This window comes from Phyllostomus hastatus, unplaced genomic scaffold (genome assembly GCF_019186645.2).
Source record: "Phyllostomus hastatus isolate PE091 unplaced genomic scaffold, TTU_PhHast_1.1 phas_contig_329, whole genome shotgun sequence".
NCBI classification, from domain to species: domain Eukaryota; kingdom Metazoa; phylum Chordata; class Mammalia; order Chiroptera; family Phyllostomidae; genus Phyllostomus; species Phyllostomus hastatus.
In genome coordinates, this window is record NW_025333854.1 from 6,087,232 (window position 1) to 6,103,200 (window position 15,969).

Sequence of the window (15,969 nt, forward strand, 5' to 3'; positions counted from 1 at the left end):
ATTTATGAGAAAAAACTGTAAAATTAGTTTCATCCTGGAACTATCGATCAAGGCTGTCAATGACGCAGACCGCCCCAAGGGGGCGGTGAAGCGCTGAGGCGGCGCCTCTGCCCCGGGGCGCCCGCGGCGGTCCGCCCAGGGCCCCGCGAGGCGAGTGGAACTACCTCCACCCCTTCGGGGCGCGCGGCCGGGGCCTCCGGGCACCAGGCCGGGCCCCCACCCGCTTCGGTGAGGCTCGCTCTGCGCCCCGGCGTCCCGGCCGCCACTTGGGTCTGCGGCACGGCGCCGGCTAAGTCAAGAACGAACCCAGGTTTGACAGACGGGGCCAACAGGGCACTTGGCGGTCTCACCCCGTCGTCCCAAGGGTCTCCTTTCGAGGGCCCGTGATGGGGAAGAACTCGAGGTATCCGGTCCCTCCCCCAAAGGACGTTCGAATACCGGTTCCCGTAGGCGCAGAGCGGCGCTGCATCCCGTCGTCCCCTGGGGCTGGAGCCGCTCTGGCCGGCGCCGGCATCTCTATGGTACCGGCCGAATGGAGGGGCGGGGCCTGCTCGGCCTCCGCGGCCTCGGAGCCGGAGCCTAGGGTGGGTGCGACGGCGCTGCGGCCGGGGGGGCTGGGTGGGAGAGGGGGTGTGATGGGTGCTGCGAAACTGCGCCCTCCGTGTGGGGCCGGAGGCAGGGACCAGCTGAGCCTGAAGCCTGGAAGGTCCAGGTTCCAGATGGGGAGGGCGTGCAGGTGCGGCAGGCGCGCGGGACCCCGGAGCCAGCAGGGTGGCTTGGCCGACGGGCCGGCACCGTCCGGGGCCCTGGGACTTCCGCAGTGCCCTCCGCTGCGTCGCGTCTTTGCCCAGGCTCCACGCTGCTGGCGTTTCCTTGACCCAAGCTGGGGAGCCGGGGGTTGGGGCGGGTGGGCACCGGGGATCTGATAGACCTGCCCACTGCTATCGTGACCTGGCTGCAGAGCCCTTGGGCGCCCCCCATCCTGGGAGGCACGGATGCGACGAATGTGACTTGAGTCTTCCCTGCAGACGCCACGGTTTCCTGCCCTGTTTCCTTAATCGTTTAAAAAGTTATGGCATCACAACAACCTGGCGAAAGAATGACTGTGAGAATTTGCTGAGACTTGAAACATCAAGTTGAAATGCAGCGTCGTATGTTTTATTCGTAATGGTCGTAGGAACTACACGTTTTTATGCAGGCTATAAAAAGTTTCCGTGAAAGTGAGCAAGGTTTGTGTTTCTTCACAAATTAGCCGCATTAGATTTGGCATCTGCTTCGGGTATTGTAGCGTTAAAGAAATACAAGCTTCGCAGCAACTCCAGTTCAGCGAAAAGGACTTACTTGTAAGGCATAGTAAAGGCAGTTTTCCGCTTTTATATTGTGCTTTTAACCTCGAGTTCTTGTAAATGTTTTGTGAGTAGGGGAGGGGAGAGGAAGGGGGTGAAGTAGGAGATGACATTTACATTGGGAATTTGTTAGCTCGGATTTGTTTTGGCAGAAATATGTCTTAAGAGGTTATTGGCAGACAATACATAATAGTGTATAATTTAAGTTACTGGTTAATTATGTGTTTGTGGAGTTAAGGGAAAGGCAGATCACTGCAGTGAATACTTGGAAGGCCCCACAGGTGATGGCATTTTACTGTAATGAGGACGAGGTGTGGCCGAGTTTGGCAACGGCAGAAACTGGTCCCTGCAAGTCAGAGAAATGTGTGGCGTGGGAGACTGGCTCTTGGCGCAGAGAAGCCACAGCTTTGGTTCCGAGGCTGAGGATTGCTTACCTGCTCATCCCTTTTATCAGTACAAGGAAATATTTATTAAACACCTGAGCACATTAGATTGTATGCACGACGGGTTTAAAAGAAAATGATCATTACTATTCTTAAGGAACCTGCTCCCAAAAAGTGAGTATGTAAAATAAACAGAAGGCTCCTGTACAATTTGGGAGGTTCCTGAGTCCAGTCTATGTGTAGGGGAAGAAGGAGGAGTTAGACGACGGATGAACAAAGAAAGAATAAAAGTGGGTCACTTAGGTGTCCCAGTCAGAGACGGTAAATAAGATGACATGCACTTACTAAGTTTCTCTGTCTCGACTGGGAATCTAAGTATCTGCACCAATAGTCGGAGAGGAATCGAGAAGTCAGAATTGTGTGTTTCTGGGACCATAATTACACCTTTCTAAAAACAGAAGCTGTTTCGAAACTATTGCTGCATAATGAATTACCCCAAAACTTAGAGGCTTGAAATAGATATTTTCTTTTGTCTCAATCTGTCTCTTAATAGAGAAATTTAATACACTTACATTTACTGTGGCATTTGTGTTTGCTGTGCTTGGTCCCAGTTGCTTTTGCGGAGGCAGGGGGCGGGGGTAAGGTTTTCTTTGCTTTTTTCCCTTTTCTGTTCTGCTGTATTGATCAAGTTTTCTTTGTTCCTCTCCCCTCTCTCTAGAGATTGAGAGATGTGGAAGTCCTGCTCCTCAGTCTTTCCTTCCCAGGAATTGTACATAGGCGTTGTGATTTCTGAGGCAGAACGCTCAAAATTCACGACTGTCACCTTGGTCCACAAGTTGCTGGAATCTGGAATCCAGCAGCGACCCTTTTCTCTCAGAGCTCTGCACCCCACAGCGTTCTGGTGTTACTGTTGATGTCCGTCACACTGCTTTGCAGATAACCTTTTTGCTTTTTCCTGACTTGAATGCCGATAAAGAATTTTCTCTTTATTTTTCAAATTTATTTTTTCTTCTAATGCTAGTTCTTTGTTCTTTTTTTTCCCCCCTCAGGCTTTGGGGGGAAAAAATAAAAATTGAAACTCTTTGTGTTCACTTGTGGTTTTCGAAGCACTCGTCTCACTTTGCGGTGCTTCTGCTGACCCTGTAGCCGGGCGGCCAGGCTCTTCACCTCCATGACCTCTGTCTGGTTTGCAGATGGCTCCTTTTAGTGAAAGTCTGCTGTTGTCATTGACAATAAAGTCTATCTTCTTTGGAGTGTAACTGACACAAATATACTCCAGATTTTACTCCATATACCCCACAGTAAACTAAGAGAAAGGAAGGGAGAGAAACATCGATTGGTCGCTTCTCAAACGTGCCCTGACCAGGGAACAAAGTCCCCACCCTGGCACATGCCGTGCATGGCCGGGAATCCATCACTTTGCAGGATGACGCCCAACCAGCTGAGCCCACCCGGCCAGGGCCTCACACCACAGTCCTGGTCCCTGTGGCTTTATGATAAGGCTTGAAACCGAATGGTGTAGTGCTTCAACTTGATTCAAAGTGTTCCTATTCCGGGTCTCTTGCATTTCCCTATAAAGTTTAAAATATGTAATGCTCTGTATGTAGTTTTTATTACAGAATCGAAGTTCCATCATTCCCAATGAATCGCTTCGTTACTCTTTAGTCTCAGAACGAAAACAATACAAAACAAAAAATTCAGGTGTCACACCATGTGGGTAACTTGAACTGGATAAGCGATTTCGGTATTCTGTGCCCGGTGAGCACTCTGCACAGACGGTTCGTATTAGTTGGGGTTCTGCGGTCAGAGGCCACAGGGAGGAGGAAAGGATTTCCTGGGGAAATGCTGGGCAGCTCGTAGCCGTGGAGGGCAGCTCTGGGAACTTGGCGCTGGACCTGAGGGCTTGACGTCCCTACGGTTCTTTTTTCCCGGGCTGCCCCGTGTCGCGGAGCCCAGGGTCTGCAAGAAGGAAATGAACACTCCTCGCCAGCTCCACTTAGGAAAACTGTGGAAAGGGGATTCGCTGATTTAATCACTAATTTAATCACTACTAATCACTACTGGGAAATGATTACTAATTAGACATTATTAATTAATCACGGCTACTAACAAGGGAGACGGAGAATCCTAATTGGTCGGCTCTGGAGTTTGGATGTCGTGATGAGTCGTTTTCCCAAAGGAAGGGGATGCTGTTAGCACAAGAAGCGTGGAAAGTACTGTGGTCGCTGGGGGCAGGGACGGGTGCCCACCGCCATGTAGTGAGCATTACCGAAGGGGAGAGGACCTCAGAGAGATGGGTGACAGCGGGCTCTCGCGTGTCCCTGACACGCATTCCCATCTAACCCGTCTTTCCTACAACGCTGTCCTCTTCGGGTCCCTTAGCATGTAGTATATGGCATGTAAGAAATGCCTTTTTTTATACCTGAAAGTTATTAAGAGAGTAGATCTTGAATGCTCTCAACACGCAAGAAAAGGTGACAATGTGATGTGTGTGTTCACTAACCTTATTGTGGTAATCACTTCAAAGTATGTGTGCATATCAAACCATAAAGTTGTCCGCCTTGAGCTTACACAGTGTATCAAATTGATCGTATCTCCAAAAAGCTAGGAAAAATAAAATTACTGATGCCAGTTTAAAAAAAGAAATACCAGTCTTACAACTTAGTCTTATATTTGTGAAGTTACTGCTGATAACGTTTTGATAGTATTATGTGGCAGCCCATAACCTTCATGTTAATAGTTTTCTCTGCTTCCCACGTCAGGGTGACGGGGAATGGCCGCCAGAACCGGCTGCCCGCGGTGTCCTGATGGCGCGGCGTGTGCGCTGACACGGGGTCTGTGATGGCATCGGAGGCGGAGAAGACCCAGGCCCTGCTCCAGTCTTGCAGCGCCGAGTCCCTGCTGTCCAGCCTGGGGCTGGGGCTGTTCTGCCTCGTGGCCGACAGGCTGCTGCAGCTCCCCGCGCTCCAGCAGAACCCCTGGCCGCGCGCCCTCTCCGACAACACCGTGCACGGCGTGATCGGCATGTGGTCCTGGGCCATCGTCGTCGGGGCCAAGAAGAAGGCCGACTGGAGAGAAATCCTTCTAGCTGGATTCTTAGCCTCCGTGATTGACGTAGACCACTTTCTCCTAGCGAGATCCCTGTCTTTAAAGGTAAGAAGCGTGTCTGTTTGATTTTTGGGTTCTCTCCTTTAATGTCGTTAGCTCCACTATGTTGAACTTTGCAGCAGCGTTTTAGTTGGCGCTGTAGAAGACGAGCCACATTTTAAAATAAGAAAGCCTATCCGTCGATCTCTTTCAAGCACTGTGTATCAATACTCCCCCGACGGTGCACACAGGCAGTGGGGTCATCCTCAGGGCCGTCCCGTCCTCCCTGTGTCCATGTTCTTCCTCAGGACCCCACTCTTGTTTGCTCACATCTTCATGATTTATCACCAGCATGCAGCTGCTGCTGCGCATGCTCCCTAACCGCGGAATGGCTTTAAGATGACCCCAGGCCTGGGGCGGGACTTCAGTGGATTCATTCCCGAGTCCCTCTGGGAGCCACAGGTGTGCATGTCAACGGGCTGGTCAGGGCACCGTCCCTGGCGGAGAAGTTGCAGAATTTCATTACGTCGTCAGGGGTTCGGCCATGCGGTGACCACCAGCCTCGCACATGAACCAGGCTTAGCATGGCAGGTCAGATACTACTTTCTAGTGTCAGCAGATGTGTCTGCCTTTTATACGTGTTTGTGATCTGCAGACATTTCATGGAAAGAAATACAAACTCTTAGAGCAACGACGTCGTCTATCCCCGCTGGCCTAGAATAGTGCCCAGCCTACCTGGTCGTGTTCTGTAGATACGTGTTGAACAAATGGCAAGTGGCGGCCTCTTCTTCCTGTCACGTGTCAGCGCTGTACTGGGCGTTTGTTTCTCAGAGGCTGCCTTACTTGTTTACAGACTTGACCGGTGCAGAATCAGCAACTCCCGACTAAAGACAAATCTAACTTTTTTTTGCTCTATGTGGAGGCAGTGCAAGGTTGGAGTCAGAAGGCCTGAGTTTGGCTCTAGGGTTGTGGATAACGTTAGCGTGCCTTTTCTCCCCTCGGTCTCAGCTTCCTCGTGGGTAAGATGTGGATTATACCATGAACGACCTCGGAGGGTTGTCAGGAGGACTAAATGGGCAGTGACACGGCACTCCTTAGCACGTGGTTAACGACAAATGGTAGAGGTCAGGATAAGCCCCGGAATTGATCTCTCTTGTTGCAATCTTTAAAGATATTTGGGCTGCTTGCCCCGCGGACTCTTTGATTCGTTTGGAAGCCGTGGTGTTACGACTGTAGCCACGGAGTCGGGCAGGGACCCGGGTCGGTTCCAGCTCCACCGCGGAGGCTGAGCCGCCCAGCGCGGGGCAGGTGCTTAGCCTTTCCAAGTCCCAGCTTCCTCTCTGTGACATAACCCCCGGCTCAGGGGAAGTGTTACAAGAATTAAATGAGGTAGTGCAGGTAAAGTATAGCATTGTGCTGATGTAGATCGTTTTTTTAAAATTAAGTAATTTCTTAAGTTGAGATTATTGGGATGACATTGGTTAAAGCCACACAAGTTTCAAATGTTCTGCAGGCTGCATGGTGCGCCCATCCCCACAGTAAAGCCTCTTTCCACCCCCAGCCATCCCCCTTTCCTCTCTCCCACCTCCCCCATCCCCCTTTTCCTCCGGCTGCCACCACACCGTTGCCTGCGCCTGTGTATTACTTTTAGATGTGTATTGGGTTGGCCAAAAGTTCGTTTGTTTTTTTCTCTAAGATGGCGCCAGTAGCACCTACTTGTCTTTAACTTCATTCAAAATAATTTTGTTAACACCCTGGCTGGCGTAGCTCAGTGGATTGAGCACGGGCTGCAAACCAAAGCGTCACAGGTTCAATTCCCAGCCAGGGCACATGCCTGGGTTGCAGGCCACAGCGCCCAGCAACCGTACATTGGTGTTTCTCTCTCTCTCTCTCTTTCTCCCTCCCTTCCCTCTCTAAAAATAAATAAATAAAATCTTTAAAAAAAAGAATATACTTTATAAAAAAAACAATTTTGTTAGATTATATTGTGACACCTGTGCTTTTAAAAAAATCAAAATTGGTGGCTTTTTGCATAGCCATTTTAATATTGTAGGTAGAAGAAATACAGAACACTTTTGGCATATTATGCTTTATAATTTCAAGAAAGGTAAAAATGCAACTGAAATGCAAAACAAGATCTGCGCAGTGTATGCAGAAGGTGCTGTGACTGATGGAATGTGTCAAAAGTGGTTTGCGCCCTGGCTGGCGTAGCTCAGTGGATTGAGCATGGGCTGCAAACCGAAGCATCACAGGTTCGATTCCCAGCCAGGGTACATGCCTGGGTTGCAGGTTATGGCCCCCAGCAACCACACATTGATGTTTCTCTCTCTCTCTCCCTCCCTTCCCTCTCTAAAAATAAATAAAATCTTTAAGAAAAAAAAATACATGCTTTTAAAAAAAAAAGTGGTTTTCGAGGTTTCGTGCTGGAGATTTCTCGCCGGACAATGCTCCACGGTCAGGTAGACCAGTTGAAGTCGATAGCGATCAAACCAAGGCATTAACTGAAAACAATCAACATTATACCTTGCAGAAAATAGCCGACATGCTCAAAATATCCAAATGCGTCAAGTTATTGGTGAATCTGAAAAATGTGTCTTTTATTTTACAAAAGAAGCTTAACGGACTCTTTGGCCAACCCAAGATCTTGCTTAGTCCCTCACTTTTTTCCCCCCAGCCCCTTTATGGATCCTTGGTTTCGAATGAAGTATTACATTTTTTCCCGGCAGGCTGCGCTGACTCTCCCTCGGAGGCCTTTCCTGCACTGCTCCACGGTGATCCCCGCCGTGGCCCTGGCCCTCAAGTTCATGATGCACCTCTTCAAGCTCAAAGACTCGTGGTGCTTCCTGCCCTGGATGGTGTTCATGTCCTGGACCTCACACCACGTCCGCGATGGCATTCGCCACGGCTTGTGGATATGCCCGTTTGGGAAAACTTCTCCCTTGCCGTTCTGGCTGTACGTGGTGGTCACAGCATCCTTACCGCACGTCTGTTCCCTGGCCATGTATTTCACCGGGGCCAGACAAGTGATGTCTTCCAAGCACGGCATCCGCATCGACGTCTGAGCTGGCCACCGGGCAGCTGCGAGGAGCCCGGCTCGGCCGGGACAGTGACGGGCAGCCCGCACATTAGAGGGAGTTTTAGGACACATATTAGGTACTTACGTTACTATTATAATTCCTGAGTTCCCTTGCTCGGCAGGTGTGGTCACATTTTTAAAGTGAAATACTTGTAATTCTGCTTCTCTGTCTATATGTAGTGCAGTACTAGAGATCTGTTTATTCCCTTGTTTCTTCTGTTCTTCTGGCCTTGCTAATAGCTCTGTTAGATCAGCATCCAGTTAAGTTTTCCGGATGTGTAGTTTTAAGGGGGTCTACTTCCTGATGAAAAACAGTTCAGATTTTAGGGAGACTCATTTGTGGAAAGTTAGTGTTATATTTGGATCTTCCTTTTCCCGAGATGTTGAAACAGTGAAACGGCCAAAAAGAGCGAGCTCATGAAGGAGATGACTAGGGAACGCTCCCGTCTCTCTCTGTCCTGTGTGTGTCTGGACGGGAGTCTACTTTGCCAGGTGCTTTCGTGCGTTGAGATGACTGGCAGAATCGGCTTCAGCGGTCCTGTGAGAAATGGTCATAATGTTCGTACCCGACAGTAACTAACATTAGACCGAGGTTACTGTCCCACAGTCACTTCAGGAAATGACTGCAATGTGTTGGCCGGAGTAGCGCCTTCCCGAAGTGCCCCCAAATCTCGTGTGCTGCAGTTTTAACTGTTTGGAAGAGCATAACTAAATTTAACAAAATGTGTGTTCAAAATTAACATGAACACAGTATCGATATGTGGCTCATAACCACAGAATTTGAATTCACACCCGGAAAAGGACTTTCCGGTGGTGTCATTTTGCATGTGAGCTCCTGAATGTGCCGGTGAAACGGTTTCAGCTGCTGTCGATGTGTCTGCACACTCTTCTGAAATACTGCACCAGCGTCATGTCATTTCTTTTTTAAAAAATCTGCCTGATCCTGAGAGACGATGCGTTTTTGCTCCGAGTAGTCTTAGAAAAGTTGATTTTTCCTTTTTTTCTTTCAGGTTGATCTTCCGTCAAAAACGGTTAGCCTTGGTTAGCGAAGGGACTCTCATGCTATCAGCGTCACACGCGCACAGTTTACGTTGCTTGGACGTGAGAAAGTCCGCGCCCCACGGGCACCGGCTTGCGTGGCACGCGCACCACGCGCCGTCTTCGCGTGTCCTCACTCACCCGTGACTCTCGGCGCTGGTGACAGTGTGCCTTCCTCTCTGGGAAAGGGTGCGGCCGTCCGTGCCCGGCTGACCCGAAGCAGACTCGCGTCATTGAGTTGCATAGCTCTGTGAATCGGCACCAAGGCTCGGGCCCTTCAGTTTAGTTTTCGTTGTTGTCGTTCATCAGTCGGTCGTAATCTGTTTTATTTTACAGCCTCCTGGGCCTTACAGTCTGTTATTGTCTTTGGAGAGCAACTAATTGCATCTATTGGGTTGGTTTAATAGTAAATATTGCGGGGGGGTAAATTAAGGTAGAGGTTTTTAAAAAGCATATGACTTCAGAAATCCGTGGAAATAAAGTCTGGATCTTGTATAACTTTTCCCGACTAAATTATAAAACTCGACTTTTCTCTTTCTCCATGTTAAACAAAGGACTGTCTTTAAAACATAGGGCCTTCCTTAAGAATGTCACAATGAAAATTTGGGGGTTGTTCTGACTTTCTTTATTAGAATGGGGGTCCCCTTTGCCCGTGACGCTGTGCCCACACAGTTAAGTGTGGGCTTGTCTGTGCCCCCACCGCCACCATCGGAAGTGTTTCCCGGCCCCGCCGTGGGCTCCGAAAGCTGTGGTTGTCACCTCCAGAAACACGACAGCCAGCCTCCCGTGCCCCGGTTCTGTGCCTTTTCTTAGTGAAGGAGTTCATGTCTCGACCTCAGCCCGACGGCTGGGCTGGGCTGTGTCTGGTCTGCGTGTGTGTGTGACGTCTGTCCCCTGGATGTTGTCTGTCCCCTAGATGTTCTCCGTCCTCTTACCTGTCCCGCCCGCCCACGCTGCCACCTTCCTGCGCCATACCGGTTATGCTGGCTGCCCCCAGGGCCTTCGCCCTGGACTCGGCATCCTGAGCCTCGTTTTCCTTAGTTGGGGGCCAAAACCCCCTGGTGCCTGTGGGTTAAAATTCCCACTTACCAGCCTCCCACCCGCACCCCACCATGCAGACCCACCCTGGGCTCTTTTGGCTGGTGGAGCGCTTCCTTACTTGAGTCCTTTTCCCCATCTGAAGGGGACAGGACCAGGGGCTACTCTGGTCCTTGCTCACCCTGTCACAGCTAGACCTTTTATCCATCAGCATTCTCAGTTCTCTTCATGTGGTATCCCCTTGTGTTACTCCCCCAAACCCTCCTCACCCCCACACACTGCCCCCTAGGACCACTCCCACCTTGGACCCTGGGAGCACTTGGGTCCCTTTTGTCTTTTGATTTCAGCCCTCAGGTATCAGGGGGCCGCCTGAACTCCGGGCTTCAGCGTTTCCCTCCTCACCTGCGCCCTGACCCCTGTCGTCGTCCCGTCCCACCGGCCCTGCATCGTGCGGCAGGCCTCTGTACCTCCTTTCCAGGTGCCGCCGCCCAGTTCCGAGACCTCCGCCTGGTTCTTTTTCCTCTCCCAGTGCCTCCCACACCAGCAGACGTCAGTGTCACCCGTGGGTCAGGCTGAAACGGGGATTGCTTGAGACCCATCCCCGGAGCTCTGGCGTAGGCGCCGAGAATGTGCGTTGCCCACAAGTTCCCGGTTGACAGGTGTCTGTGCTGCAGCCCAGGGGCCACACCTGGGAGCCACCACTCTACGCCCACCCTGCCTCCTGCACTTCATTCCCCTCCCCTCCCCTCTCGCCAGCGAGCCAGCTCTCTGCCTTTCTAGGGCTTAAAACCCATAAGCCTTTTATGGCTTGACCTGGGACAAAAGAGGCATCACCAAACTGGCTGCAGAAGATACAGCCTTCCCAAGACCCAGAGCCGCTCCAAAGACAGCCCAAGCGAGTGAGCAAAGACCTGCGTGATCACAGGAGGCCGAGAAACTGATCTCCCGTGGACATGAGGTGACAGACCCGCTAATGTGCTTCTGGAAGGGCAGTGCTGGGGCGGAGATCTTCCCAGCACAAACAGGGCCGTGCGGGAGAAAATGACAGACCTCTCACAGACGGGGACCCCTGGCAACCCCACACTCCCCTGACAGCTGGTGTGTGCTGGCAGAGAGAATGCTGCTTGTCACCTCGTGTCCCCGGCTTCTAGCCAGCAGGTTAGCCACCTGACTCAGGCCCAACAACCTGTGCCCCCAGCTGGAGGGAACCTGAGGATATTCTCAGTGGTGACAACCCCACGCTCTCAGGACAAAAACAGGATGAAAGAGAATCTCACATTGTGATTTTCCTCCTTGTGACTATTTTCGGAAACCTGGGGATGGGCAGGTACCCCAAACCAAATTCCCGAGAGCCACAATTCCAACGCCTACTGCAAACGCGGGATTGAAAGGGGGCGTGCGCACTTGCCCCGTGCGTCCTTTGGCAGCAGGGCGCGTCGCTCTGGGTGCTCTGTGCTCTCCTGCGGAGGCCGGCACACAGTCGTGCCGGGCAGACAGGAGAAATCATGGGAACTTGCTCGTGTGCCCGGGCTCCCAGCTAAGTGGCATCTATTGGGCTACATACTCCCGACGTCCTGACTGTGAAACATAACGTATATGCTGCCCACACATAGTAACCCAGCGATCAAACGTGCCGATAGGTTTCCGCTTGTTTTCCTGTGGCATCTCCTCTGGACTCAAATCGTGACGCTCTAGCCTGTAAGGAATTTCTTTGCCTGATTACCAATCCCCTCATCTCGTGATGTGACTCCCCCAGCCCAAAACTGCACTGTCACAGGGACCTCAGGGAAATCTGGTGACCTTTTTGCCTTGGTGCAGGAGAGCGTATAAATCCTCCCACATGGATGCAGACCCTTAGGCTCAGGATCTCCTGGGAAAAGCCGCTCCCCACTTCTCTTCGCCAATGGTTACTGTGTTAGTAACACCTGTTCCACGGGGGGAAGGCATGCTGAACGCAATTCTAATGGACTCTAGCTGTGGTCAGAGGTGGATTGTGATTTAGTGTTATTGTGAATTTATAGATATTATTTGTTTATTAGGGTACTTTTTACCTCTCCGTTTTATCAAGAAATGCTTGTTTCTAATGGTTGCAAATTATTGTAAGTATTGTAATTGCCATGTTATAGAAATAAATCTTTATTTAAATGTAAACCCCAAACCATCGAGTCTCATTAACATGTAAGATAAAACAGCAATGAATTGTTTGGACTCTCAGTTTGGCAAATTTAAGAAAGATCAAGACTCAGTGTCGGCAGGAAGTGTAAAGCGATCGGGCATTGTTGGTGTGGAACAGACCTTTCTTGCCGGAGGGAATTTAGTAATATGTCTTTCAAGTCTAAGTTATTTTTACCCAGGAATTCCAAATTCCAATTCTAGGAATTTATTCTGAAGAACTAAACAGGTACATGTACCAAAGAAAAAGTTTTGTTGGTTGCTGACAATGAAAAAAAAAGAGTACTTAGAAACCACGTAAAAGCCTTTAACTAGAGAATTACACTCTCAGTTACTGAACAGTGGAATGCCAATAGGTGAAGCAGGCCCATGTAATGATATGCAAAACCATCTGTAAAATATTTAGAAAGTAAAAACCAGTACTGGAGTGGTATGGTTTCATTTTTATGAGATCGGTATCTCCACTTTCCTACTGTAGGCGTGGCTCTCAGGCCGAGGAGCAGGTCTGGTCTAACGTGAGACCCCAGCACCCAGGGGTCCTCAGAAGCCCGTGCCGTGGGTGCTGGCGCGGCTGTCCCAGCGGGGCAGCGAGCCGTCCACCTGCTTCTCTGTCTCCACATGGATTCACCACCTCAGGTAGACCCACATGGCTCTGACTGTCACTGAACTGTGTCGCTGAACTGTGTCACCTGACCCAGGGACAGTCCAAGACCCACGTGAGCGCCAGCCCCAAGCCAGGAGGCTCAGGGGCTCCCATTTTGATCTGAGAACCTCCTACAAATGAATCATTCTCCACGGTTACTTTGCACTTTGCATAAAACCACAGCATTGCCACACGTGTCCCCTTGGCATGGCTTACTTCCCAGGAATAATGATGATAATGCATGAGTTTCTGAAGCATTTTACCCCTTTGCTTGCCCTCGCCAGGAGTTGTTGGGTTTGCATCCCCGGCAGCGCCAGCGAATGTCGCTCCGAGGTCCGGGCAGGCGTCCAACCCCAGCAGCCCCGTAATTACCTGGACACAAGCTTTGATCTTCCTCAGATAGCTGTGCGTTATTAAAGCATCCATCTGAATCCACACACCTTTACCCATTCAGTACGGATTTGACTTCATTGCTTAATTAAGAGCACTGGCCAGGTGCCCAGGTGCCCAGGTCAGCAATACCATCTGATCACACAAAGGGGAAGGCAGGGAGAAAATGTCCCCTAAACATTCGGGTGGTGCTAAAGGGAGCATAAAATGTGGACTGGCATTCCATACCAGAGTGCAGGCAGTGCACCGCTTCTAAATGTCAGTGGTCATACCTCACGGCCCTTTGCTATCGGTCACGGAGTGGCTGGAGCTTTTTCAGGTATTCATAGGAGGCCAGTTATAAGGACCACATTGTAAGCTGCATGGCCCCATCTTCTTGGAGAGCCACATATAAATACACTTCCTTCTTGCTGGACCTCCAGGGTGTTTGCCTGGAACAATAGTCTCCGTGTTAGGCCTGGTTTCTTGGCCAGCAGAGAAGCTGGTGTTTCTCCACATTCTGAAACGGATGAGCCCCGGGCTGCCCCTGGCCCATCCGGCCTCCCAGAGAGCGGCAGGCGCCCGAGGCCTGTCCCAGGGCACGAAATGCAGAGCAAATCCCTCTGCAAGCTGCATGTCCCCACCTCCACATACTGATCCAAGAGAAATGGGATGGTAATAACTTCCGGGGACCTTTGAAAGGGGAAAAATACTACAAAAGAGAGAAGAAAGCACAGAAGAGAGAGGGTAAGCTGCATGGCCCACTTAGAGGGTGTGTGTGTGTGTGTGTGTGTGTGTGTGTGAATGCTGTGTTATCCTTCTTCTACTGCTATAACAAACGACCATAAACTCAGTGCTTTACAACAAGACAATCGTATTATCTGACAGTTTTTATGTTTGAAACCCAGCATCGGTCTCCCTGGGTTAAAATCAGGCGTCGGTGGGGCTGGTTCCTCTGGAGCCCGGGCGAGAATCTGTCTCCGCGCCTCTTTCAGCTTCTCCCCGCCTCCTGCACTCCGGCTCCCGGCCGCCGCCTCCCAGCCCAAAGCTGGCACCCAAGACGAGGTGTAGCAGCACTGACATGCCTATGGATTCGGTGCCAGTTACCTCGGCATTGGGGGTGCTTACAGTCTGAGAGTCAAACGCTAGGAAAGCTATCTAAGGAAAACCGCCCCTCCCTTAACCAAATCAGGGACGTGGTCCCTCTGCCCTGGACCGTGGCCTTTGAGGATCACGCCCCGCCTCCTTGCACCGAGCCCCGCACCACCGCACAGCCCAGGACCACCGCACAGCCCAGGACGGAATGAATGCGCGGGCCCGCCTTTGTGCGCGTCCTGCTCCCTCTGTCTGGGAGGCTTTTCCTCCCCCACTCGCACGTCTGGGCAGCTCTCACTCCCCCCAGGACTCACCCTAGGTGTGTGCTGTCTGTAAACCGTCTCGCGCCCCTCAGTCCGGCCCCCAGCGCAGCGCTGGGGCTCCAGTTCCAGTTCCGTGCGGTCTGCTGCGTCCTTCTGGCTTCCGGTTCTCACAGCGCCACGTGCGGCGAGGCCCAAAGGCCTGTCCTGGCCAACCCTCATTCAACCGCTGGGGGAGAGGCCTTGCAATTAGGACACGTCTGCGCGTTCACCATTTGTTATTTGTTCATGTAAAAGGCTCAGTGCTCTCTTAGGAGGGTAGCCCCCGATCCTGGTCAACAGGAAACCAGGGCAAAGACATGTTGGTGCAGGAAAAGGACTTTCTCATCTCACCAGGGATTCAAAGGGAAACTCATCTGGGGGTGCTGAACCCACCACAGCCCTTCACAGTGTCTCCACCTTTTGCTGAGCAGCCGTAACTGGGCAGAGGCAGAGAGGGCAGGGTGCAGAATCTCCAGGTCAGCAGAAGGATCCAGTGAGGACTGAGGCTGAGCTCCCAAGAGGGGCCAGTGCCTGGCTGAGGGCAGCACACTGAGCCAGGAGCAGGGGCGGAGAGCTGGGAACGGATGCCCCGCCCCCTGCCCACGGGTGCCCTGCAGGAGGCCAGGAGAAGTCCCTGCCGGAGGCCCAGGACACAAGGCCTTGCCCCAGAGAAAGACTGGCTCACACTGTGTGTGTCTACTTTGGCGGGGTGGAGGGGCATAAGTATCAGGAAAATAGATAGATGAGGGTCTATGGGAGTTCTCAAACTTTCCTGGCTGACAGTTCTTCACATCTCAGTGATTCTTCACTGTACCACTAGGCCAAGAGAAATACCAAACAGTTCCTGTTATCGTGTTAGATCCAAATGACCTCACACTGGCAGACGTGTGGTGTCCCAATCTGAGATGGTGGAATCTTTTTTGGGGTGCTTTTAAAGAAAACGATAGCGAAATGATTGGGGCGGTCTGGAGACAGGCTAGCTGGGGCATGGAGGAGTACACTGGGCAAACGTTCCGAGGCAGACGGACAGCAGTACCTCGGGTCCGCACGCTCCTCCGGAGCCTGGCCGCGCTCCATTGAGAGGGGGAGCCTGTCTCCCTGGGTGGGACTTTCCCTTCAGCCTGGGCAGGACTTCGCGGCTATCCCGACTGATCCAATGCGGTAGACGTGACCCTGCGTAAACTGCCGAGACAGGTCCTAAGAGGCAACATAGCTCCCACCCGGCTCACTCTCACACTCACGAGATACTACTCAGCGGCCACCGTGCTGTGAGGAGGGAGGAGTGCAGGCTAGTCCCATGGAGAGGCCACCGGGGTGCAGCTGGCACCCAGCACCCACGGCGGAACAAGGGAGGGAGACCCTCCAGGCAGTCCCAGCTGCCAGCCTCCCAGTCACCCCGGGAAAGACAGGAGTAAGGCGT

The 15,969-nt window shown here is 51.7% G+C and overlaps 1 protein-coding gene across 6 annotated transcripts; it reads left to right on the plus strand.

The window, feature by feature from the left end:
• Positions 1-113: 113 nt before the first annotated feature.
• On the plus strand, positions 114-11,224 carry TMEM267 (transmembrane protein 267). Of its 6 annotated transcripts, none has more exons than XR_006785827.1 (4): positions 114-228; positions 4,492-4,882; positions 7,543-7,969; positions 8,903-11,224. XR_006785827.1 is itself a non-coding variant. In XM_045839929.1 (3 exons), the coding sequence occupies exons 2-3, from the start codon at positions 4,571-4,573 to the stop codon at positions 7,876-7,878; spliced, it is 648 nt and encodes a 215-aa protein (XP_045695885.1). In that variant the 5' UTR covers positions 510-584; positions 4,492-4,570; the 3' UTR covers positions 7,879-11,224. The 6 variants fall into 6 exon arrangements, 1 of the variants encoding a protein (XP_045695885.1); XR_006785826.1 differs by having other exon boundaries at positions 176-310; XR_006785825.1 differs by lacking the exon at positions 114-228 and adding an exon at positions 260-403.
• The last annotated feature ends 4,745 nt before the right edge of the window (positions 11,225-15,969 follow it).

Bases quoted from the DNA above. Each gene is read 5' to 3' on its own strand.
- TMEM267 (XM_045839929.1), top strand. From the start codon at position 4,571: ATGGCATCGGAGGCGGAGAAGACCCAGGCCCTGCTCCAGTCTTGCAGC. The intron at 4,883-7,542 runs GTAAGAAGCGTG...TTTTCCCGGCAG, and splicing joins CGAGATCCCTGTCTTTAAAG to GCTGCGCTGACTCTCCCTCG.